The sequence below is a fragment of the Parasteatoda tepidariorum genome, unplaced genomic scaffold (assembly GCF_043381705.1).
Source record: "Parasteatoda tepidariorum isolate YZ-2023 unplaced genomic scaffold, CAS_Ptep_4.0 HiC_scaffold_57485, whole genome shotgun sequence".
NCBI classification, from domain to species: Eukaryota; Metazoa; Arthropoda; class Arachnida; order Araneae; family Theridiidae; genus Parasteatoda; species Parasteatoda tepidariorum.
This window is the reverse complement of record NW_027261827.1, coordinates 102356-129657: the sequence shown is the minus strand read 5'-3', so window position 1 is coordinate 129657 and position 27302 is coordinate 102356. Positions and strand designations below refer to the sequence as shown.

At 30.8% G+C, this 27302-nt stretch overlaps 1 protein-coding gene and 1 non-coding gene across 2 annotated transcripts; one reads left to right on the top strand and one right to left on the bottom strand.

Moving 5' to 3' along the window:
- Positions 1-12444: 12444 nt before the first annotated feature.
- LOC139424884 (uncharacterized) lies at positions 12445-16573 on the bottom strand. Its single transcript, XM_071176947.1, has one exon. The coding sequence runs from the start codon at positions 15202-15204 to the stop codon at positions 13963-13965; it is 1242 nt and encodes a 413-aa protein (XP_071033048.1). The 5' UTR covers positions 15205-16573; the 3' UTR covers positions 12445-13962.
- Positions 16574-17937: 1364 nt separating this feature from the next.
- On the top strand, positions 17938-26735 carry LOC107448929 (uncharacterized). The gene is made up of 6 exons (XR_011636001.1): positions 17938-20156; positions 20271-21846; positions 22322-22575; positions 23664-23731; positions 24597-24858; positions 26582-26735. It is a non-coding gene; the product is annotated as an uncharacterized protein (transcript).
- The last annotated feature ends 567 nt before the right edge of the window (positions 26736-27302 follow it).

Here is a 27302-nt window from a genome sequence, read left to right as displayed (position 1 = left end):
AGTTTCCGACCACTTCCGGTTAGCGGGCAGAAATAGGCAGGTGGTGACTTTCTACTATGACGTCACTTCCGTCCCTCCAAACTATACTACTGGCATCATTGTTAATATCTGCAGCCATTAAATCTCCCTCCTGCGTGCACTTTCTTTTTCGTTGCTGCGTTGGCGTTGTGTTTGTAGAGTTAGATTATTTTCCAAATAGGGATCTTCATCCGTGTAGTCATCTTCGAATGTTTTCTCAATTTCCTTCTGTTTTTGCTGTAAGGAAATAAAGCTTCATGTGACTTTTAAAGTAACTTATCAATGTGCTTCTACGCATGTATGCATGTTCCCCCAAATCTCATTAAATTAGTAGGGGGGGTCAGTTCAAAAGTGATTGATCTGTTGTGGAATGACTCATTATAAGATTTTTCCTTTGCTAATATTTCCTTCTACTTATTATATAAATATAATTCCAATTTTAAAGGATCTTTTTTTATTGAAAGTTTCTAAATCAAAAAATAAATATTTTACTCTTATATGCTTCAAATATAGATTTTTATATAGGGGGAGGGGGACTCTGGGACACTCTTTTTTCGGGACAAATAATGGTCACTGACTTTTCAGCACTTCACAAAACAACTAAATTATGTTAACTCATCCTTATACATTCTATTTTCTTATATCAAGTTCAAAAACAATCAAAGTATGGAGCAAATTAGAGAAAAAAAATACTTTTTACACTACTATAAAAACATCTTTAAAAAAGATGGTCTAAGAAAATGATGATTTTTTTTAAGATCCATATCAGTGTGTGTGTGTTAGCCAGACCAATTGTGTTGGTGCTGTTTTATAATAGCAAATGGTCTAAGTTTTCATACTTACATATATTTTTTCTTAATTATTTTTAAAATTAATTTTAGAAGTATACTGATTTATCCCCCAGTTTACTGGGGTTATTCTTGGTCAGTGGGGCAATTCTTGGTAAGTGATATTTTAATTGTTTTTTTCATTTATTTTTGTCAGGATAATATTTGTATTTTCTTTAACTGTTATGCTTTACTGTAATATTATATTATACTTCAACTGTAACTTTATATTACACTTTAACTGTAATCATTATTTCTACATTAACTGTTTCTCATGTTCTACTAATGTTAAGACCAATTTCTCACATGCTCATTTTTCACTGGATTTATTCCATGTGATATTAGATAGTTGTTATTAGTTTTTTTATTTAATATTATTAAAAATATTATACCATAATGCCAAGAAACTATAAAAGGATGCTGAATTGTTTAAGAACAAGTTTGATGAAGCTGTTTTGAAAATTGAAAATGATAATTTGAGTATTAGAGCAGCAGCCAAGGAAGTGGGTATTCCATTTTCCACTCTTCAAACCCACTTGCAAAATTTGAAAAATAAAGTTGTGAAGAAATCAGTAGGAGCATCTTTGAGTATTCCCGAGAAGGAAGAATTGAATTGAATTGAATGTAGGGTTTACTGGCACAAGGTCGACAAAAGAACATGCTGCGCCAAACATGCGATTTTAAAACGAACCAACGGTAAACTCATCTTACTATGTTTCTTACTAGATTTTTACTCAAGGGTATTAGAAAGTGAATAAAATCAGTTAAATATAAATACTATAAAACCAGATGAAACAGGATCAAAAGTGAATAAAATCAGTTAAATATAAATACTGAAAACCAGATGAAACAGGATCAAAAGTGAATAAAATCAGATAAAAGTTTAAACAGGATAAAACAGTTATATACAGTATAAAACACCAATTGCGCGTAGAAACGCAAAAATGTTAGGGTGATGGGTGTCTCCTAACAAATCCTCCAGCGATAAAATAGAACTACCAAAAAAGGTAAGACGGTAAAAGTTAAAACATGGGCAAATAGTTAAAATATGATTAATAGAGAGTAAAACATTATAAGAGTCGCACTGGGGAGGCTGTTCTCCAAACAGTAAATGTAAATGTGTGAAGCGAGTGTGGCCGATTCGGAGACGGGTTAGCTTAACATCTGCGTGACGAAGACGTAATACAGGCAAAGGGGTAATATCTGGTTTAACTGAGTGCAATTTGTTATAAATTTTAAGGTTCCACTGTTGCCGCCAGAGAGACGTGATAAACTGCCGTATGTGACGTTTTATGTCTGAGAAAGGTACGGATATGGTTAAAACAGTGGTGGCAGACCGTGCAGCCAAGTCGTTTCCTGGGATACCGACGTGACTTGGCACCCAGCAGAATAAAATATCAAAACTCTTATTGTGAAGAGTAATCAGTAAATGGTTAATAAAACACAAAATTGGATGACTATCACTGCGAAAATTTCCTAATTGACGCAAGACGCTCATACTGTCAGAGTATATGCAATTACTTCCGTGTAGAGAGAGTGGAAATCTGCCGCAGTGCCAATAAAATAGCAACAGCTTCAGCAGTGAAGACAAAACAAATATCTGGGATTTTGTAGCTATAAGTATCATCAGCGAGGATGACACCACAGCCGACACATCCCGCAGATTTTGATCAGGCAGATACTCCGAATATTGCTGACGATGAGAAGTGAAGATATGCTGATAAATGTTGGGTGCAACATTAGGCTTACTGTACATCATAAACGGTGAATGAAACTGATAGGGTGAGATGGTCCATGGAGGTATGAGAAAATGATCCACTGATTGCGATAGTAATTCTCAAATGTCGAAAGTTTGTATGAATGTACGAACGCGAGCATGTAATGGTCGGACGTGAGAAGGTCTAGCTACATACAGTCTCTCCAAGCTTGACGAAGAAACTTCACACCTTAAAGGATGTGATTTACATGACATGACACGATAGTAATATGTCAGAGAGAGCTGCATGCGACGTAGATCCAAAGATAATTGTTGGCAGACGACATACAAGCTTACTACTGGACTGGTGCGAAACGCACCGCTGCATATACGTAAGGCCGTATGATGCACTGTGTCCTAGTGTTTTAAGTGAGAAGATGCCGCAGTGCCATAGACCATGCAAGCGTAGTCAATACGTGACAGTATTAATGCTTTGTATATTCGCAGTAAAGCGATGCGGTCTGCTCCCCAAAACGTGTTTGACAGAACGCGCAGCATATTCATTACCTTCTAACAGCATTTTCTCAGTTGATTAATATGAGGGAGAAAAGTCTTTTTTTTATCAAAGACTACTCCCAAGAATTTCGTTTCCTCAACAATAGGTATTGCAGTGTTGTTAATGAGTATAACAGGATCGTTATGTAACCTGCGTAGCCGACAAAAATGTATGCAAGAACTTTTGGTAGGTGAGAGTGTATGACCATTCTGATTACACCATACTACAATTTTGTTGACTGTTAGTTGAAGTTGACGCTCAATTACTCGCATGTCAGATCCTGCACAAGATATATTCAGATCGTCCCCGAGAAGGAAGAATATGAACTAGCTGCTTGCTTAAAATGAATGGCAAAATGGGGTTTTCCACTGTCCAGAGCTGAAATTAAACTGGAGGTTGCAGAATTCATTTTCAAAAACATAGAAGGTACGTCCGACTTATCAAATTATTTGAAAAGATATTGTCAATTTAAAAACAATGTTCCTGGGGATGAGTAATTGTCTGCATTTCTCGTAAGACATAATCTAAGTAACAAGATGCCCAAGAAGTTTGGAAAAGTCACGTGTGCTAGCAACTTCAAATCCTTTTATAATATGAGTTTCATGACTTACTTGAAAGGGAGCTTGGCGATCTGGATCTGAACTCTTCTCCATCGCATATTTACGACTTGAATGAAACAGCTATGTTTATGGATCCCTCAAGAGGAAAAGCTGTCGGCGAGAAGGGGAAACCTCTCGCTCGATTGACTCCAACGTCGGGAAGAGAGTCCGTCACAGTGATGGCATGTGTCAATGCCAGTGGTGAAAGACACCCACCATTGATTATATTCACTGGCAAGAAACTTCAAAGCACTTGGAGGTCGGCTTAAGTCGCCATAAGTGAAAATGGATGGATGACAGCAGAAATATTTGAAAACTGGTTCAAGTCACCAAACGTCCACTTCTTTTGATATATGATGGACACAAAACCCACATGTCACTGAATCTCATACACAAAGCCCGTGCAGAGAATATTACAATTCTGAAGCTTCCGAAAAGTACTACCGATGATTTACAGCTTTTAGATAAATGTTGCTTTAAACCACTAAAATTGCAGTGGGACAAAAAGCTTGTGGAAGTGCAACGTCTTTCTGCTGGAGCAAAACTAAGTAAAGCAAGCTTTACAGAATTAGTTGATAAGACATGGCCAGTAGCCTTGACTGAGTCTAACATCAAGGCAGGATTCAGTTCCACTGTGATATATCCGGTGAACCGTTCAAATTATCCGGAATATAGACTTTGCAGCAGAATGCTTTTATCTTACAGGCTCCAAAACTCTCCCTCAAAAAGAGTTTTNGAAATTAAACTGGAGGTTGCAGAATTCATTTTCAAAAACATAGAAGGTGCGTCCGACTTATCAAATTATTTGAAAATATATTGTCAATTTAAAAACAATGTTCCTGGGGATGAGTAGTTGTCTGCATTTCTCGTAAGACATAATCTAAGTAACAAGAAGCCCAGAAGTTTGGAAAAGTCACGTGTGCTAGCAACTTCAAATCCTTCTATAATATGAGTTTTATGACTTACTTGAAAGGGAGCTTGGCGATCTGGATCTGTACTCTTCTCCATCGCATATTTACGACTTGGATGAAACAGCTATGTTTATGGATCCCTCAAGAGGAAAAGCTGTCGGCGAGAAGGGGAAACCTCTCACTCGATTGACTCCAACGTCGGGAAGAGAGTCTGTCACATGGCAAAGATGGAGAGTCTGTGATGGCATGTGTCAATGCCAGTGGTGAAAGACACCCACCATTGATTATATTCACTGGCAAGAAACTTCAAAGCACTTGGAGGTCGGCTTAAGTCGCCATAAGTGAAAATGGATGGATGACAGCAGAAATATATGAAAGCTGGTTTGATATATTTTGCACCCAAGTCACCAAACGTCCACTTCTTTTGATATATGATGGACACAAAACCCACATGTCACTGAATCTCATACACAAAGCCCGTGCAGAGAATATTACAATTCTGAAGCTTCCGAAAAGTACTACCGATGATTTACAGCTTTTAGATAAATGTTGCTTTAAACCACTAAAATTGCAGTGGGACAAAAAGCTTGTGGAAGTGCAACGTCTTTCTGCTGGAGCAAAACTAAGTAAAGCAAGCTTTACAGAATTAGTTGATGAGACATGGCCAGTAGCCTTGATTGAGTCTAACCTCAAGGCAGGATTCAGTTCCACTGGGATATATCCGGTGAACCGTTCAAAATATCCGGAATATAGACTTTGCAGCAGAATGCTTTCATCTTACAGGCTCCAAAACTTTCCCTCAAAAAGAGTGTTTAGCGCTCCAAGTGCGACGTATACGACATCATCTCCAATTGCTACTGAATTAGCACGTCCTTCCGTCTCGCAAATTAATTCCAGCTTTGAAGAAATACTAAGTCAGCAAATAAGGCGTACATCACGAGTACCGAATTCCGAAATAAGAAGACAAATTAATACAAATTCGGCGGTTATAACAAATCAAACTTTCTTGAACCTTGTAACTGCAAGACAAAAAGAAATAGAAGAGAAATCAAACGCAAAAAAGAAAAAGGACACTCTAAGGCAGAAAAATGTAGATATCAATAGAAACCTTGCTTGCAAAAAAGTAAAAGCACCCCAAGATGATAAAGACAGTTCTCCTAATGCTAAACGAGCCAATTTGGAACTTTTCAGTGAGGAAGAATTGTCTAATGACAATGAAAATAAGATGGAGGAAGTTGCAAAAAAATTCCTCTTTAGAAGATGCTAAGAAAGGGCTAGAAGGAATTTATTCTGTTCTTGAAGAGTAAAAATATTTTGCAGTATACTACGATAACGATCCCTTCTACATTGGAAAAATAACGAAAATTTTGGGCAATGGCAAGGTTGAAATGAAATTTCTGGAGCAAGGTGCCGGAAATTTTTGTTGGCCCAAACGAGATGTCTTCGAAGTTATTCTAAACAAATACATATTTTACGGGCCAGTCATTTTAAACAGAAATAATCCCTCTGTTATTGATACTAAAAGGATGAACTTAGCATACAAATGCTACAAGAAATTCTGTACAGATTTGTGGGCTTAGAGCCAAAACAAATTGTAACAGGCTCATAAAAATGAATCTTGTTATTTAAATTAAATGTCTTTTTTCTTATTATACAACATATTAGATTATTAAAAAACCTATGTGTGCTAAATAATGATAATTTAGATTATCTATAAACTTTTGACATGTATTACTATAAAAGAAGGTGTGACCCATATTTACCCCATGGGTGACCCATAATTGCCCGAATCCGGGATAATTCCTGGTCACTCAATAATTTAAACAAAATAAATAATAACTCAATTTTAGGTAAAATGATTATTTGAATAATTTCTGAATTATTTAGGCTTACTCCATGCCAAATTTTATAATTTTCCCTTTCATACTTTAGAAGAAATTAAGATGTTTTTTGACCCATAATTCCCCCGTGTGACCCGTTTTTATTATATGATTGTTACAAAATTGTTTTTCTAATAATGTAGTGGCAAGTTAAAAAAAAGTAACATTTTTATACTAGCCACTTGATGCACATCTGACGTAACTATTAATACACAGCAATAAATAATATGTAATCAAAAATCTAATCTATCCTCATAAAAGTAAGTAGTCAACTATTCGAAAATAAATTTCATGTAACATGAATTTTTTTCATTTTCAATATTATTGTTATTTCCACAGAATTATTATCATTTCAATATTATTGTTTATCATACTTAGTTTCACAAATATATTATTAGTTTTCATTATTTCCAAATAAATAAATAATAATTTATCGATAATTTTTAACTCTTACCATAGTTTTATTATAATAGTTTTATTAAAACTGCGCGTTACAAATTCATTTATAAAATGTTATAAGTAGAAACACTTTTAATGTCGAATAAACATAATATATAAACACTTAAACATCAATTTGAACTTTACTGCAGAATTATTTTCTATGTTAGAATTACAATACTTAATAATTAAGAAAATTATATAAATATTGCAGCTAAGCTTTTATAAGAGAATACTTAATTTAAAAGTATTTAAGAGCACTCGTTAACATACTCTTAATATCAAATTGCATCATTTTATTTAAAAACAAATAATAAACATAGCAAAAAAAACATTCATTTTTATTGTTACATTTATAAATATCTAAAAATTCGAAAACATTTTCGCCTAATTTCTTTTTTAAACACTAATCTCCTCCAAAACACAATCCATCAATTGTTTCAACATAGCAATTACGAGATTACGCGCTAACACAGACACGCATGCACAAAATTATTTAAATTTTTATTTTAATTCATAATAAACGCGATAACTTTCCAAATTCTTGTGACCAAGAGTGATATTCAACACCCAATCACAATACGAAAAGCCCATTGATCCGACGTTATCATCTCCTTGTTGCCATTCTATAGTAGAAACTATGGTTTAAAATTAGTTACCAATTCCTATGAAGATATATCACACCCTTCGGCTGTTGGGTCTCTAACTTACTACAACTTCTACTGTCAATTGATTATTACTAAGACATAAAATGACTACAACTTCAACTTATTTGATAAGTTGATGATACCAAAAGATGTTACAACGTGCCTCAAGTTTCATTCTATTTTAATAAATACTAATCATAACTAATGTCGACTCTTTTTATTATTGAACTGAAATATTATTTAAAATAGCTAAAAAGACACAACATGGTGTTAGAAAAGCATTTTCCTAAGGAAAAAGTCGTACCCATATGTAAATCATCTGCGTAAGTTAGTAGTTCATTAGTGTATAGAACTTTTTGTGTTCATCTGTGCTTATAAGCGATAATTGGAATGGAAACCTTCAAACCACCTGGAACCATGTCATTTAGTGGCAATTTGAAAGAAAACTGGACAAAATGGAAGCAGAAACTTGATAATTTCCTTGTATCCTCGAAGAAAGAAGAAAAAACAGATGCAGTTAAAATAGCAATCTTGTTGAATCTAATCGGTGATGAAGATGAAAATATCTATAATACCTTTAAGTTAAAGATAATGAAAAGACATTAAATAGTATTATTAAAAGATTTGATGATTATTGTTTTCCACAAAGTAACGAAGTTTTTGAACAATTTTTCTCCTGCTCTAAAAAGGATGGTCAAAGCATTGACAACTATGTGACAGAACTAAAAACTCTGGCTGCTTCGTGTAATTTTGGAGACCAGGAAATCAGCTTGATTCGAGATAGAATAGTACTTGGAGTGAAAGACACTGGACTGCAAGAGCGATTACTTAGAGAGCCCTGTGTAACCTGTTAACATTTCGCCTTAATAGTGAGTTGTCCAGCAGGTGGCGCAACGCCACAACTACTGTGTCTGTTTACAAATGTAAGAGAGAGATTTTTAATATGAAACGATTGGGTAGCAGCAATGTACTCGGCTGCTGGAGTAGTTTTTCTTTTATTTCTTAATTAAATTTATTGTTGAAATCATAATTAACTTGACTCATCGCCACATCGAAGAGCAAACAGCGATAGAAAGTAAAAGAAGACAACAAAATCAGAAGTGGGATAGGAAACCGCGTCAAAGAACATAACGTAAACTCAGGGTATGTCTTTCTTGATTTTAAAATTATGCATGAGTCATATTATGAATTAAAGAAAGTAAAAAGTATTTTAAGAAAGTTTAACGTATTTCTATAAACTATCAAAATGTCTTTTCTGGTAAAAGGCAGAAAAAATGATTTGATGATTGAAAAGAAACAACGTAAAATGAAGGAATACTACGATAAGAAAAAGTATCGAACCATGACTTTTGAACCGGGAGAAATAGTGTTGTCCGATGTCCAGCAAAAGCAACAGGAGAGCCAACAAAGACTCAGCCGAAGTACAGAGGTCCTCTACTTGTGACTGAAGTCCTCCCCAACGATACGTACAGAGTGACCCAAAAGGAAGAAAAAGTGGGAAATAGGTACTACGCAACAACGTCCCACGTGATTCAACTAAAGGCATGGCGACCACCAGTACACGATGATGATGATGAGGTCTCAGGTAACTTATAAATTGGAAACAGGTAATATGAACTTTTGTTTTTTTTTATACTTCTNTGTCAAGCAGGTGGCGCAGCGCCACAACTACTGTGTCTGTTTACAAATGTAAGAGAGAGATTTTTAATATGAAACGATTAGGAAGCAGCCATGGCGACCACCAGTACACGATAATGATGATGATGAGGTCTCAGGTAACTTATAAATTGGAAACCGGTAATATTAACATTTGTTTTTTTATTTACTTCTAAGAAAAGAACTTTAGTATTCAACATTTGAAAGACTTTTCATTTTGTAACAAACAAAAAAGACAGAACTGTAATAGAACTTTAAAATTTTTTATTCATTCATATTTCAAAAAAATTTTTTTTTTATTGTCTATCTGTTATGCAATAATTGATGTATGTATCTTTTGGGTAATTGAGGGCAATTGTATCATCAGGATGTCCGAATGTTAACATTTCCACTTAATAGTGAGTTATCCAGCAGTTGGTGTGTCTGTTTACAAATGTAAGAGAGAGATTTTTAATATGAAACGATTAGGAAGCACTGCTGGAGTAGTTTGTTTTCTTTTATTTCTTAATTAAATTTATTGTTGAAATCATACTTAACTTGACTCATCGCCACATCGAAGAGCAAGCAGCAATGGAAAGTAAAAGACAACAAACCTTACACAGTTGACAGTGTTCGTGCATGTGAACTGAGCAGTAAACAAGTTGAAACTATTAATGAGTCAACAAATAGCAGTAGTATTGATGCGATTCAAAAGCAAGGGCAAGGCAGCAGTTATGCTCGAAATTCGCATCCTAATGAGGACTGCCAGTCATGTGATAGAATGCACAAAAGAGGGCAGTGCCCGGCATATAATAAACTATGCAATAAGTGTAGAAAAAAGAATGATTTTGCTGTGATGTGCAAAGGTAAGTTTAACTATCACAAAAATGTGAATGAGGTACAATTTGCATGCGACTCTAATAGTAGTGACAATAATGATATTTGTCTTTTTGTTGATACCCAAGTCAAAATTTATGCTTGTACCAGCAACAAAAATAGCTAGTTTTGCTATGTATCACTTGGTCTGCTAGATTTTTATGCTTGCCAGCATCGTATGCTTTATATCTAGCTTACTTCACAATAGCATGTAAAGCTATACGCTAGCTTCTTATGCTAATGAAGCTTGTTCCAAAGCATGGTATGGTAGCTACCTTAACAAGCTATTATATGCTTTTTTATGCTTGACAGCATCATATGCTATGTACTTCACAAGCATCAGTTTACTTCACAATAGCATGATGTGCTATACGCAAGCTTTTTTTGCTTATTTGCTCTGAAAGCTTGTTTCAAAGCATAGAAAGGTAGTTACCACAACGAGCTATTATGTACTATCTCATACTTGCGATAGCATCATATGCTAAACGCAAGCATCTTTTACTTGTTATTCACGATTGTTTCAAAGCATGGAGGGGTAGTCACCATAACAATCTATCATAAGCTTTTATATGCTTGCTAGCATATTTTGTTAAGTACCAGTATTATGAGTTAATTTGTTTTTCGAACAAAGAACAAGCATGAAGACTCATTTCTAATTATTTGAAAACAGTGTACTATGCATTAGCTTAACTGCGAAAAAAAATTAGATTCCAGCAATTATAAACTTCTATAAGTTGAAAATATCATTATTAATTAAATTTCTTCCAAATTTTATAACTTGAAACTTAATTTGTTAATTTAAATATATAAACGTAAGGATATTTCTGCTTACTATTCATAATATATCCAAAGTTTAATACAAAAGGAGAAATTCATTATTAGAATCAGTTCCTATGAAGGTTTTCATTTTTTAAGACTTAGATGATAAAGGTGTGGTAATTTATTTCTTTTTTACAAGGTNAATTTTAGACTAATAACTTTTTCTTTTTAAAAATTTATTTAACTGTTTCTTTGAATAATAGTGAACAAGTTTGTTTTTTTTTTAAAACATTTGTTCAGTTAGTTTCTTTTTGAGCAGACAGGTGGCAGCATCAATAATGACTTACTTTCAGTTTAAGTTTTTTTTTCTGCTGATTTAATTTATTTCTGTTAATTTTTTTTAAGCTTTGTTAAATTAATGAGATTTTTCACCAATATGCAAGCTATTTTTATTTTTTGATTATGGTTAAAACAATGATATTATTTTTCGAAAATTATTTCTCTTTGAGAGTTACGAAGTGTTGGCATTGGTGTTTTTGCTGAAATATGTATAAAAAGGAGTGCATGCTGTGGGCCTACTCTTCCCCCTATCTAATTTGTTTATTTTAACTTATGCCTACCCAAGCTTATGTCTACCCATTTTCGATGAATCGGTAAGTGGCGCTTCGCGCCAAAAGCCGAGATATACCACATTCATAACTAATAGGGCAAAAAATTCCCCTTGCCTGATTGCTAAACAACTGTACGTCGGAGCTCTCTTCGTTGTCGGCGTCTTCACGTGTGGATAGAAAAGCGATGTGGAAGCCGACTGATAGCGTGCCATGTGGGCACAGTATGTGTAATTCGCCATGTGTGGGAATAACGATGCCCAAGACCGTGTAACCAACCTGAAATACCATCCTGTCCGTGCCAGGAGGCACGTGGTATGATTGATTTCGTTTTTAATATTCCATAGAAATTCAGTTAACATGAACTATGAACAATTAATTTCCATCTCATATTTAACTAAATTATAAAGTCACCTTATTGTGTAATTACCAATGGCCAACCATTTGCATTTAATCATCTCTAAAAGAAATTTATACTTACAATATGTCAGCCTAAATTTTATTTACCATGCAATTTCAATCAACAATAAATGTCTTTATTCTTTCTTAATGCTTTGAGTCACTTTTTGATAAAATATTGGTTTTCCTTTTTTCCATTGTATTTAAACATGTTTTAGGTAATGAAGAGGGGGGGGGGTAGTATTTTCTTGTCAGCATGTGTATTTTAAAGCTTTAGGTAAGTGATTTTTTTTAATAAATAAATTTTTTTTTGGCTCGAACCTTTTGGCAAATTTAGGTTAATTTATTATTTTTTTTTTCTTTTCTTTTGTGTACTAATGTTAATTTTGTTAAAACTATACGATCTTTGTTTTTTAGTTGTTTTCGGCCTAAACTCTAACTAATTGTACCAAAATTTTTACTCACGGTACACTTAACAATAGCGTTAATGAGTTTTTTTGGAAACTTGATCAGGATGTTAGGTAAAAACATAGCAATGATTGCTTAAAATTCATTAGTTTTATAAGAGAAATTGCCAGTAGTTAAAAAAAAAAAAGTAATATACATATTTAAATAAAGGAATTCAGATCCCAAACAACCTATTTTTATGTGCAACAAGAAAAATAAAGACGCGGGCCATTTTAATTACATACATTTTTTGAATTTAACTGTTATATCAATAAAATTATGAAACATCAAAAAATAAGAAAACATTACAATAGAAATATTTTATCAAATGACATATATTTATTTGCATATAACATAATTGTTACTCAAATAGATAAGCAAAATTCCAGTCTAGTATGTACTGACACTCAAATATACAATAATCCATAACAAATTACTATTATTAATATACACATTATATTGTAAGTTACAACACTATAGCATACTATGGTAACGTGAAATTTAGTTCCCACCCAAATTAGAAAAAACTCTACTCTCGCACAGAAAATGTATTCTATGCAAAATACTAATGTAAAGATCTAAAGTTAGCATTCACCAAACCAAATTGCCCTGACTTTTTCAGGTAGCGTAGTAACCCTGATATAATGATACTAAGAAAATGAATTGAGCAAATAGAATTTCTTTCTTTCGTGTCAGTAAATTGCGCAAATTACTTAAAAATTTTAGAATGAATATACATAATTCTTTTTGAAACAATAATATAACATAATTACATAACATTAACAATGAATCAGAATTATTTAATAACAAATCAGAACTATATAACACTAATAAAACAGAATTATAATAATAAAAATAAAACAGTATTTAAAAGAAAATTAAAATTATGTACACAATTCATGCGTCACTGACACTTTATAAACAGTTATTAAGCCAGAATTGTCAACATATTCAGTACATTTGCCAATTATTTCATCTCTATCAATAATCAGAAAGGTGTCAGAGTATCTCCCTAGAAACATATTATTAATGTACTGTACTGATTAGGTTTCATTGAAACCTCAAATTTCTGCATGCAAACAACTACTTTTGAAGTATTGAGGTATAAAGCAATGATGATTTTTCCTATTTCATTACGAGTATACTCATTTTAATTTTTTTTTTTTTTCAGATTTGACAGTATATAATATATTTTCAATAGTCATACGTTTAAAATATTGAATTGCAGCATTTTCCATTAAAAAACCATTTTGAAGTAAAAAGCCAGTGGGAAAATCTATTGAACATACATTTCTAACTAGCATACATGGTGCTCCGTACAAATTACAATTTCCAATATTTATACATACATAATTATGCTTTGATTTTGAATTAATTTTATTAATGAAGTTGGAATAGGATAATTATTTACATTGCTAATTAGTTCCTGATTAAGTAAAAATCTTCTTATCGTTTGAGTTTTAATTCCCCGGGTGCCCATAATATAAGATTGAAGGGTTGCATTATATCCTTCAAACACAAACATTGAATACCAAAGTGGCCCCCAATTTACAATACTGGTTGAATAATGAAGTAAAAGATGTATGTTTGAATTCATAAAATCCTCACCATACTATACTTAAGTTTCCGTAACAAATTTTAATAATAAATTTTCCACAGATTTTAATTAATCAATTGTTATACTTTTTCTCGTTAAAATTTCTATTGCCCCCACCAACAAACTTATGTGATCCAAGTAATGTTTTTTTAAGAAATCTTTTACACATGGAAAACATACATAAAGAAGAAAATTTTTCCATTCTGAAGCTTTAAACAAAGCTCTCTCATTTAAACTCCTTGGAACCCTTCCGACATTGTGTGGAAAAATAAATTTTCCAAGGCGATCATTGATAATTCGGGAAACTACAGGAGAATCAAGGTGAAACTCCGATTTATTTCGGGTGTCAAATAATGCAGTTACAAGGTGTTTTGTCACTCCTAAAAAAATCCCATGCATGTAGTCTGGAACAAAACCATTAACTACACTGAAAAAAGGAATAGGAAGCAGAATACTCGGCCCTTTTATTTCCTGTATGCTTTTCTCCTTATGCATGACTTCATACATTAATTTTATAGTTTCTTGATCTTTTCTAGTTTCACAGAGCAAGTGATCTTTGTAAGTATATTTTATAACATTATTTATGTTGAAACCAGGGTGTTTGCACCAAGTACATCCAAAATATCCATTAAATTGAGTAGCATTTTGTATGCATGATCTTGCTACAGAATCAGCACAACATGCATGCATGTTGTTATGCCCTAGGGAGATTCCGTGTTCAGCTAGTTTAATACTTTCTTCTACAAAAGTTTTTATATAAAGATCCATTTTTGGCACTTTCTTGCCAAACCACAAGCCCGCTAAAAGTACATTTTTAAAACGTATTGTAGAGGGAATTTCATTTATTATTACCAGAATTGGCCTTAAGGAGCCTTTAGCACTGTTGAAAATGGCTAACCCATCAATGGAGAAATTGTATGTCAAAAACAAAGAATCAGTCTTATTTTTAAAATCCTGATACATTTTCCCACCATTGACATCAGAAAGCGGATTTCGCATGCTCACGTTATTAAACTTTTTAACATATGGTATATTAATTAAACCAGAGTTGATCAATCTTTTTATTTGAGCTTCAAGGGAGATACTCATAAAACACGATGACTTTTGGGTATTACCAATCATTACTTTATCACCACAAGTAAAACAAATGGCGGATTTATCATCTGAATTCTGACTTAAATATGTTTTACATTTCTCAAAAAAAAAAAAAAAATGAGTTTTAACTACTTGGTCTTTATGAGAATTAAATATTTTCCACATACGATACAAACTTGGACTGATTAACTCTGGCCCAATGATGATATTAATCATTTCAATAAGACTGAGAATTGCCGTGTCAGAAACTTGAAATCGTAAAGCAAAAGCAGATATCAATGTTAACACATCTTTTCTACATATTGAAATTTTGAATTCATGTTTATCAAAGAAATCCCTTTGCTCGATACCATCATCAGTGTGGAAATTGAACGCTGAACTTTCAGCAATGGGAATTTCTTCAAACCAGTTCTAAAATCAAACAAAATATTTTAATCCATATTTATTTATAGAAAATCAAACTTCAAAAAGATTTATATGCTGTAACAAAAAATTTTCTAAAATATGTCACTCTTCTATAATATATGCTAGTTGAATTGGTTGAGAGAAAGAATCTGAAATTTTTTTCCTCAAATTCATTATCTTTTACATCCCCACATGGAAAATACATAAATTACTCAAATTTAAACAGTATGAAAATATTTTTGATCATTAATTTTTTTTTATCAACACATTAAGTTAGACATTAGAGTCACAGATATCAATTCAGCCATGAAGAACATTTTAGACATTATACATGAAAAGCCCTATTTTTCCCCCCTATTTCACATGTTGTCGCAAAAGAATTAAAAAAAGAAAAAGAAAGTAAACTAAAATCCTTGGCATTAAGTGCAAGATTGACAATAGTACCGCATGTATATCCAATGAAAACACATGAATTGAATTGCTCAAAATGGATTAATTAAATCTACACTTTGAGACGAGTAATGTAATAAATATCACTCAAATATATGAAAATAAATACTAATAGAAGTAAAATTGTAAAACTACAGAAAAAAGGCATCAAAGAGGGAATATTGAGGTTTCCGATTTGAATTTTCTATATATTATCAGGATTATAAACAATGTAAAATCAACAGCAATAACTGGCAAAAAACGAAGAATGAATATTATTCTAATACATCTGATTCTTATCTTAACTTCTAATCTACAACTGAAAATTATCTTTCAAGAATGAGGTTCATTTTAGATATTGCAATGAATGGTCTGGAACATCAAAATGACATTGATCCAGTTCAATTGATTTATATTAAAATAATTAGGGATATGGATATTTTTTTCTTTGCTGGATATTTTTTTCTAATGGAAAATTTGGAGAAAAAAAAATGTGTTAAAATCAGTAATTGACAAGAAAAAGAAAAATGCTGAAATATGAAAAAACAATTTATAAGTAAAAAATAATAATAAATAATTTAAAAATTAGAAGAGAAAAAACTTATAAACACGCTGGAGCTATTTTAGATAGTCAGGGTGGCCACTCAAATCAGGCTTCAAATTTCCCTGATTTTTCCAGGTAACAATCGTGAAATTTCCAGGTCAGGGTATTTTTTTTTTCTTCCTCTTATGAAGAGTAGGATGAGTACAAGAAAAGTGTCAATATTATAAAGTATTTCATTTAAAATGTTATTTTTTATAGTAATTGGCAAGATTTGTTTTTATTATTTTTAAATGTTTTGGTACAACAGAATTTTTAAAAAATTAAGACATGTGGATGAAGTAAGATGTTTAGCTTGCATAAGATATATTTTTTTTTAATGAACAAAAATTTTTTAATGGGTTACTTTAAAAAGTTTTTGCACAAAGTGTGACAGAATGACCAAAATAACCATGGATAAGTATTGCTTAATATATTTCCATAAAGCAAAAGAAAATCATTCCAGATGATTAGATATCAATATTATTTGTCATCATAAGAAATAAATCAGTAATGAATTTCGCTAAATTAGTTTATTGTGTCCTATTCCACTGGGCAATGTGTGATGAGATGCTTAAAAAGAGTTCATATCAGAGATTTAAATTTAAAAAAAATTTTGAAAAATCCATAAAATAACAATTGAGTTTTGTAAAAGTTTCTGCGAAATTTAATAAAAATATTCTGCTCAAATGTCATTAGACCAAAAAAATAAATAAAGAAAGTTATATTTACAAACTTATAAAAGCTATTGTAAATGCGAAAGGAAGCGTAAATCTTAATTTAACAAAAGATTAGAATATTTATTAATAGGGGAAATATTCTTAAAAGTGCACAATGATTTTTGTGAGATAAAGTTTTTACTTTTTAACGATTGATTTCGTAAAAATAAACTTTTTGACTTTAACCCTTTGTTTACGGCTGGTACAATAAACAAATCAGAATGGCTTCATCATGCTAAAGCGCCGTAAGCAAAAGGTTAAAATATTCCATTTACTTTTGCTAAGAATAGAATATATTTTTTATTATTAAATATCTATTCTAAAATATTTATTTTAATTAATAGATAGTTTTATTTCATTAAAAGTCATAAGTGTAAGAACAATTTTGTGTGTCAGTGTATTTACATTTCAATATAAAGTAATTTTTTTTTTAAATCTTAACAGCGCTTTTTATAAATTTAATTAATCATATTTTCTTTAAACCAATGCCTCAAGTAAAATTTTTAAATATTATTTCGATTTAGCATTATTAAAAAGATTCTGCATACAAAAATAAATATCGCCAATGCAAAACTTTCAAATTTCTTGTCGCATACTCTACAGAAAAAGATAAATTCTTAAATTTTATACTTTTTTGCTATTTCTTATTTGAATTTAAAATATTTAACCAATTCCAATCTAAAAACAAGGTTTTTTAGTCCAACAAAGTTAATTGTTATTGATGCGATTCAGAAGCAAGGGCAAGGTAGCAGTTATGCTCGAAATCCGTATCCTAATGTGGACTNAAATTTTGTATGTACTTAGGCTTTAGAACAATTGCCGTATTGTCTGGCGCAGCATGTCCTCATTTGGACTTTGTGCCACTAAACCCTACATTCAATCAATCAATCCTATAAATCCCTTAGTCTTTGTTAGAATTTTAGGTTAAAGAGAGAAATAATTTTGGAAATATCATCTCTGGAAAGCAAGCAACAATGAAGAACTTACGATATTGTGATCATTATACAATTCTAATTTAGAATAAAAAATCAAATACTATACTTACCAACAAAACACTGAATTTAAATATTAATATATTGTTGGTTTTTAAAAAGGCTTTTTTGATTAGAAAATGTTATAAAAGTTTGAAATAAAATTGAGAAAATTATCATTAATGCAACAAATGTAATGATTTGTAGACAAACATTGCAGTTAGTATTAAAATGTGTGATAGGTTGGCTTAGCTGAGAAAAAAAATAATTCACAGATTTCATTGGATGGGAGTACAAAAATTATCAGAAAAAATGTGTAATATAAAATCTATTGTTATAACTAACTAAATTTTGGAGAATTTTATAAAGTTAAAAATTGTACATTTTGTCAAACTAGAAAAAGAAAATTACTACCAAAACATCAGAACAAACTTGAACCATAAACGGATTTAGCCCATGGACAGAAATTAAAAACAAAAGCAAATATTCCAACCCCTTCTTTCCCCTCCACCACAATCTTTGCCTTTCCTAAACAGCAGAATCTCATAGTCTTCATAGAAGTCAAAGGTTTTTATCATTTAGCAACTACGCTAGGGTTTTCTGTAACATTCTAGTTTAACAGCGTTATAATGGAGCAAATTTTGATGTAAACAAAATATCACAAACTTGATAATATTTTAACGATGCATTTCTGTCAAAAAAAAAGTGAAATGGTCAAAATATTTAAATTAAGAAAATTAATAACTTATTTAAATTAACAAAAAATTAAAAAAATATTTCCAGCTTTTCTTCAAAACTCCCTGATTTATCCACATTTCCCTGATTCTTCCAGGGTTTTTTCCAGTATAAAAAAATTCCCTGATAATTCAAGGTGGGTGGCCACCCTAAAAGTGTAACCATTCCGAAGCCCGAAAAAAATGTGAACGGAAAATTAGTACATAAATAATAAACAATTATCCACTTATCTGAACGACGTTTGGTCCAGGGCAGTTCAAGTAATAGGCGCAGTTCTATATACATATGTGTGTGTAACTTACCAAATTATCCTCTTTATCTTGCTCAATCAGATTATTTTTTGAACCAAAAATATTCTCTATATCTTGCTGAGAAGCATCATCAATAATCAAAATATCTTCACGAGAACATCCAGGAACTGAAATATCTTTATTCTCCTGGTTCTAAAAAAATACAAAGGAATTCTTTCAAATACTGAAACAACAAGAAAGGAAGAACTTTAAAACTTGAGAACAAATGCTCAAAAATACAATCCAAAGGAGTCAATCTTTATTTTAAAATGATTCAAAATTACTTTTTAATAGGTATTCTTATAATTGTTTTAACATGGTATGCTATAAATAAACTTTTAAAATTGTCAACTCTAAGTTTGTTCAACTACAGAATGGGGTGAATTTCTAAATCTTCCCAGACAAGCAACTATAGATACTTTTAATAAAATTTTTAACAATTGGGCTATTTCATTTGGTTTGAAAAAGTTCTGATAAGGAAACAATCCTTAGCCAGATTGATAGTATTGCTTTATAATAAATTTTAACCAGGATAAAATTCTCAAATTTGTTTACTAATTGGAAACAATGTTTAGACATTGAAAAGTGTTGCAACCGATTTGGGTGTTGGAGAGGTAACAGTTGGTGACTGGCGCCGCAATCGAATAAAAATTGAGCAGTATTGTTCACAGAAGTGCAATGAGACTCCAGGAGAAAAAAGAAAATCTATGAGAACATCAGACTATGAAAAAACTAGCAAGGCTTTATTTCTTTGGTTTATTCAACAGCGTAGCAAAGGTACTCCTATAAGTGGCCCTATTCTTCAGGAAAAAGCTGTGTTTTTCAGAAATCAGTTCAAAGAAGGAGAAGAAGATTTCGCAGCAAGCGTTGGTTGGTTAGACCGTTGGAAAAAACGATATGGTGTACGTCAACTTAAATATTTGCGGTGAAATACTCTCGGCAGATACGTCAGCTGTGCAGGCATTTCAAAAACGGATTGAAGACATTATATTGACGGAAAAGCTCACACCAGACCAGTTATATAACTGTGACGAAACAGGTTTGAACTTTAAGATGTTGCCCTCAAAATCCCTTGCTTCAAAAGAGGAAAATTCAGCTCCAGGTCACAAAAAACGGAAGGAACGATTAACCATTTTNAACTGTGACGAAACAGGTTTGAACTTTAAGATGTTGCCCTCAAAATATACGTCGTGCGCTGGCTGGGAGGGATACCAACACAACATTATCAACTGCAATCGTGTACAAGTGCGTGTGTGGTTGATTGCACAGAGGGTTGATTGTCAATGTAAATATTCATACATCCTAAATTTATTAGAATAAATTATAAAAAATTTCCAAGTATGTTTGCATTTGTTTACTATATAAATGACAAGCAGTTTGGTAAAGTCCCCGTGGGCTTTATTAAAAGATTTAATTTGAATGATTACCTTGTCGGTAATATTTACAAAGTATTTTGGAGCCGACAGGTGCACTCCATTCAAAGTGAAAGTGACAAGAAAAATTGCGTAATCTTCAAGAACCTCCACCTAAAGATGTATGGCAGCTCTCCCAAGGTGATGGTTATTACCCTGCACACATATTACGCATTGAAGGTAAATATGCATTCTATAAAAGGTTCATAATAGACAAGAGATAATATCAAGGTTTATGCAATAATCATAATCTGCTCCTTCCTTCCTTTTTTTTAGATTCACTTATTAAGAGCCTCAGATTAAAAAGACCCGCAATTCCAGTTACCCGCTGTGAAGAGGAATTTTCTTCAACAGAAGATGAGGCTGCTGCTTTGCAAATGCATAAAGAAAATAAAAAGCAAGAAGTTATGCTCTTTTAAATTTTTTATTTCTTGTTATCATTTAATCGAGTTAACTGTAAAAATTAATATTTGTAGTTAGAAGTAGATATATAATTTTACTAGAAGTAGATATATAATTTTACAAAGTGATTTAGAAGATATCTTTATTTGTCTAAGCCTGTTTTCTTGTTGAAATAGGCGTACCCCTGTTAAAATGAGTGTTACTTTTTGAGTCTCCAATGTAGGTTGTATGTGTTGATGAGAGCAAATTGGTTGAAGTCTAACAAAAAGATCCTCATTCTTGACTTTAGTCATTTTATCTTGCATTGAATTGTAATTAAATTAATGTAGTGGTAGACTATATTTTTTCTATTATATTGCAGAATCAGGTTCGCTACAATATCTTAAATGAATGATTTGAAACTGTTAGATAAAGAATTAGTAATGGCAAAGAGCATGTGTAAGTATATGCTATTATCAAAGACTATTATATAACAATGGTTAAGAGTCAAAATTGAATCTTATTTAAGTTATAAATCTAAGATTTTTTTAGGTCTACATTTTTCTTGATTCCAGTACCAAGTTAGTAGAATTATTAAGTTACTGAAAATTAAACTAATGAAATTTGAAGGTTAAATAAAAATTAATTCTATTTTCTGGACTATTTTAGTTCTTAATATGTTATGTAGAAAATTTTTGAAACATAAAAATAATCTTCATTTTAGTAATTTCTTTATAGTAAATATTCAGCATTTTGAAAAATTGAGATTGTCAAGTTTTTTTTTTGTTGCTAGAATACATTATTACTGAAGCTTTAATTTATTTATCTTTTAGGATGTTCACATAAAGAAGCAAGAAGATGCTGGGAAAAGGAGAAGAGCCCTGGACATTTTCAGAGCAGCCAAAAAGTCCCGAAAAGAAATGTTCAGTGAGCTAGGTGTGCCCAAAATAATATTGTAAAAAAGTTTTCATTTTTCAAATTAATTTTAAAAGCAGCAATCAGAGTTTATGGTTATATTCAACAAAACTATTGTGATCATTCCTAATTTTGATTAAAATATTTTTAGCTTTATAAAAAGAAGTGGTGTTATCTATTCTTTTATATATTCTTTGATAGCTTAAATTTACTAAAACTTTTTTTAATCTATATTTCATATTTTATGAAAAAAATAGGCTAAAAACCACAAATTTCATAAGATTTAATAAGTATGTCCTTTGAGAATTTAAAAAATAAAAGAACATAATTTTAACTTTATCACTTTCTATAACACTATCATTCTAATCAAGTGTTAGTATTAGAGTTAATTTATAAGCTTGCAAATAGTTGATAAACTCAAAAGCACTTAGGTCATAATATATTGTCTTATTTCAGCTTAATATCTCTGTCTCTAAAATTGTTTTCCAAATTACAGAACTTGAAAATGAGTCTGACTGCCAAAGCTCAGACGAGGATCCTGAAGTCATACCACGAAGACTCTTTACACAATTAAAAGAGTCATACGATAATTTGGAAATTGAAAAGGAAAAAGCAGAAAAAAAATAGAAAGCCTTGAAAAAAAAATTTTGGATTATGAAAAAAAATATGATGATATTAATGAAGTTGTTGAGTTGCGAAGAATGAATAGACAACTTCAGGAAAAGATTCTACGTTTGCCAGCTACACAAGGTAATTTTTATAAATCTCATTCTTGGCACACATAGTACAAGAAAAAATTGAAAAATAAAGTTTTTTAATTGTTCAGGATTTCTGCTGCATTTATTAGGCCTCATTATTTTCTCACTTTGGATTAAGCTTCCGAAGCTCCCAATTTTAATTCAAAAGATTTTTAGTTGTCTACTTCACAATTTTAGCGTAATTAAATTTTGTAAATAATTTAAGTAGAATCATAAAGAAAAGTTTTGTTTTAGAAATAAATATGTGAATTATTAATGTTAAAAAAAAAGGTTAATTACCAACATATTTTTCATTTGTGTTATCTTTAGCATATAATTAAAACTTTTTAAATTTGAGGTATCCCTTTTAAGATTTTTACGTAAGAAAAACTGTAATATTTGTGTGCATTACTGTTGTAAAAGCATTGAATTAAAAACTGGGTGAAATTGACTCCGCACTTTTTCTGGCATGCATTGTTTTTTGAATTTTATCATTTCTATTGAAGGTGGGGAAAAATTTGCAAAAAAAAAGCATTTAAAATCTTACTAAGTAGTTTAAAATTTTAGTGTTTTTTAAATGTTTAATAAAAAATTTTCAAGGTTTTTATTGCACTGCAAAAATCTTAAATACTGAACAAGCATTTTCTTAAACATTTTTAATTTCCATTGTTTAATAATTAGTCTGTTTCAGTGAAAAATAATTCTTTTATTTTAGTCATCCGTTGAAAAACAATTTTTTTGTTTAAAAATTAATTATAGTTAAAAAAAAAAAAGATCTGATTATATATTTATTCATTATTTCTTCAAAATTCAGAAACTATTACTCCTTTTAAAAAATTTATTTATAATTTGTAGCTTAGGATTTCTCAGCTGTTTTTCTTGATAACGTATTTAAAACGTAAAAAAATGACAAAGAAAATTTGTAATAAAAATTTATCTGCAAGTTGATATGTTGGGGCCGAAGGTGATTTTAGTCAATAAGCATACATAAATTTTTTTATCTGGCATAAAAGGTTGATAAACTTTTTCATTCCTTTAAAAAGTGATTTGATTAATTTAAGAAGTAATGATAACTTATTGTATAACTTCTATATTTTATAGGAGAATGCTCTTGTGCAAAAAGAAATTTCCCAGAAATTCCAGTTGCAAGCGATTCTGAAGCAATGGAGGTATGGCAGAAGTAGCAATTGGTTTATTTTTTAACAGTCTAATTTATAGATGCTAAGTGATTGGCAAAATATGTTTTTATCATTATTTTTCGCATTCTTTATTAAGCTAAAAATTTTATAATATAAATTAGACTATTCTTAGAATTAATAAATTTGAAAGGTATATATTTAATTGTAAAAATATGGCAATTTTCATAGGAAAACACTTAGAAGTATATATATTGAATGCCGCTCTGTGCTAAAAGAATTTTTGAATTGTTTTTAGTAACGATTTTGGGTTTATATACAATTAATACATACTTATAAATAATGAACTAAACATGGTTTTTTTAATAAATTGATATATTTTCATTTGCAAATTAATAAAAAAAAAATATGTATAAAGCAAATTATTCAATTGAAATGCAAGAATTAATGAATGCTTTTTTGACATTATAAATCGAAAACTTATAACGAATTATTAAATAATTCGTGCAATTTCAAACAGCAAGTATTTTAAAGAAAAAAAGCTGCAAATTTCCAGTGTTGAAACGTGGTTATCACTTTGTTTTATTTTATAATTGTAAAAACTTTGAAATAGTTTGTTAAAAACGCGTGCGTAAAAATGCATACATTCGTTAAAAAAATAACTTGCAGGAAAATATCTAAATTTTTTTAAAATTAATACTTTTTATTTAAAATTCACTAAGTTTTAATTTTAAAATGACGAAAATTGTGAAAAAAAAAGCTACTTAAACTGTTATTTTGCCTAGAAGTGAAACAAAATGTAGACTTTTGTCAGTGTCTAACTTAACATTTCTCTGTGTGTGTGTTTTTAATTATATATATATATATATATATAATTTTAGCTACTTTTTTCTTTCAGTTTGAACTTGGAGGTGGAATTTTTATAAATAAAAATGTATATAATGAACTTTTTAATCTGGATCATATCAGAAAATTTACTAAGAGTCTTGCTGTGGCTATGTGGGGGACAGCAACATTAGCCACCAGGTCCGTTTCAGGAAAACCCTGCAAAAATAGAAATTAGCCTAAGAAAGTGGCTCCATCAGGTGGAAGTTAAGGAAGCCAGCCTCAGCAAGAGCCAAAGCCTCCATTAACACCAGAAAAACTGGCAGTGATCTCAGGTAATAAGAACCTATAAATATGACTATATACTTGATAATATAACTTACTTCTGATTGACCAGCTTTCATTTCATGACACCACAACTATATAAATTTTATTTTCATCAGCATTGGCACGACAGCCCTTTGTGGGCCTGGGCCTTCCTCAGAAGCTTTTCCCATTCTGCCCTTCTCCCAGCAATTGTTTTCCAGTTCTTTATCATGCAAAAAAAAAAAAAAAATGGATGTGCAAATAATATTTAAATAATCCTGCGTTTAATATTTTACATTTTTAATAATCCTGGGTTAAGTGTATTTTGCTCTCTCTATGACCTTTCAATATCAAAATTTTAGTTGGACAAAATAATATAATAATAATAGGGTTACTCCTTGTAAAATGGTCTTAGAATATTTAAACATTGCTTATTGAGTAAGGTATTTATTCATTTGATAAACTTCTTTTATAAAATAAAAGGTGTATACTGCTGTGCTATAGATGTATTAATAAATTACAAAAAAACTCACAATTGAGATTTTAACATCTTTGTAAATTTTGAATAACATAACATTTGCCTTTCTTACCAGTTATCTGAAATTTTATTTCAGTGTCAATAGTATTAGCAAAAAAAAGGAAAGGAAATGTCAATCCATTTTCTAAAAATATATTCTGAAGCCTGACTTCTTTATTTTAAATTCCACACTTGCTGAACACCACTTCCTTTGAAGTCTCAATATTTGTCATATTGTGTTTCCTTTGATAACATTGGCAAAGACTGGGAATGTAACAGTGTGTTATGAGAAATATTTTAATTTATAAGTTGAAAGTTATTTTATTAATTTATGAATGCCTTAACAAATGTGTCTGATTGAAATTACATAAATGACTGTTTTTACTTTGGCTCTGATATCATTAATTAATCCTGATCACAACAGTTTTAATTACAATATGCTCTCTGCCTTTTGCAACTTTGCTAATTTAAGTGGTGGAGACAGTGTAGTTCTATTTGTTATAAATTTGATAAAATATTTCCCTACGCTAAGTTTTTAGATACGAAAAAGGTGTTTATTTGGTTAAAACATAGATTCTGCTGTTTAACTTTACTATTTTCTTGGAGTATTCGCTTCAGTTTCTTATGAGGCCAAAATTCAAATATTATCAGGATGTAATGAGATAATACCAACAATGAATAATGCATATATTTTTGTGTTATATATCCAATATTTATATTTCAGAGCTTATTTCATAAATTGCTTTGAAAATTCTATTAATTTTAAAAAATATATATATATAGCGTCATACATATCTGAATGGCAGGGATTACACAACATACTCGTCACCCAGGTAAAGGCAACGTGGCGACTAACATGCTCATATAAAAAATTGCAGAAGCTTTCTTGCTACTTAATGTAAAATTTTACAGTGAAAGATGTTTAAAATATCATTTAGATGCTACATAAATGTTTAAAATTGTGAAAGTTCAAACTAAATATTGTCTTAATTGAAATTTTTGTAAAGATTTAAAAATTTGTTGTGGTTTATTTTTTACTGAAGAACTACCCAAATTATCAAAGTTCAGCTTTTAACTATTCAAAAATAGTCATCAATTCATCCACAGCTGGAATATTTTTGCTCTTTAACAAACAGATTTTTTTAGCAAAGTTAAGACTTTTGCAAGTGCTATTGTTTTTTAAAAACTTGTATTTATTTTTATTTGCCTTTTTCCATATTAACATTATATTTCAGGTCAGATGAGAAAATATCTAATGAAAAGAGGAGTCACTGCCACAGAAATGGAGGAGGCTATGAAGAAAAGAAACAGATCTGATAAAATCCAGGATATACATATATTCTAATATTGCTAAAGTTAATGATTCTTAAACAAAATAAATCTCTTTTAAGTTTTCTTATTTGTCTTCTCTTATATGAATATCAATCAATCAAATGATTACTGGTAATTATATATTTTACACAAAATTTAAAGGTATATTTGCATCATATTTAATATTTGTTAAAAAAGGGGGGGGGGATCCTAGATACACACATAATAATCCTACTGTTAAAAAGCAAGCCTGAGAGGTGGGATTCATAGTCGAGAAAGAGTAAAATTAATTGCTAGTAGGAAATCATTAAACATAGCAAAATTTAAAGCAACAATTTGAAAATTAATGCTAGAATAGCAAAGATTATAAGAAATTAATAATAGTAATATAAATAGCAAAAATTTGAAGCAACTGATGGTAGAAAAATAATGCTGGAATAGCAAAGTTATCAAGCAACTGTTGGTAGGAAAATAATGCTAGAATAGCTGAGATTCCAGGCAACTGATGGTAGGAAAGTAATGCTAGAATAGCAGAGATTTCAAGCAACTGATGGTAGGAAAGTAATGCTAGAATAGCAGAGATTTCAAGCAACTGGTGGTAGGAAAGTAATGCTAGAATAGCAGAGATTTCAAGCAACTGGTGGT

Coding starts and splice junctions, on each gene's coding strand:
- LOC139424884 (XM_071176947.1), bottom strand. CDS start 15,204: ATGATTAATATCATCATTGGGCCAGAGTTAATCAGTCCAAGTTTGTAT.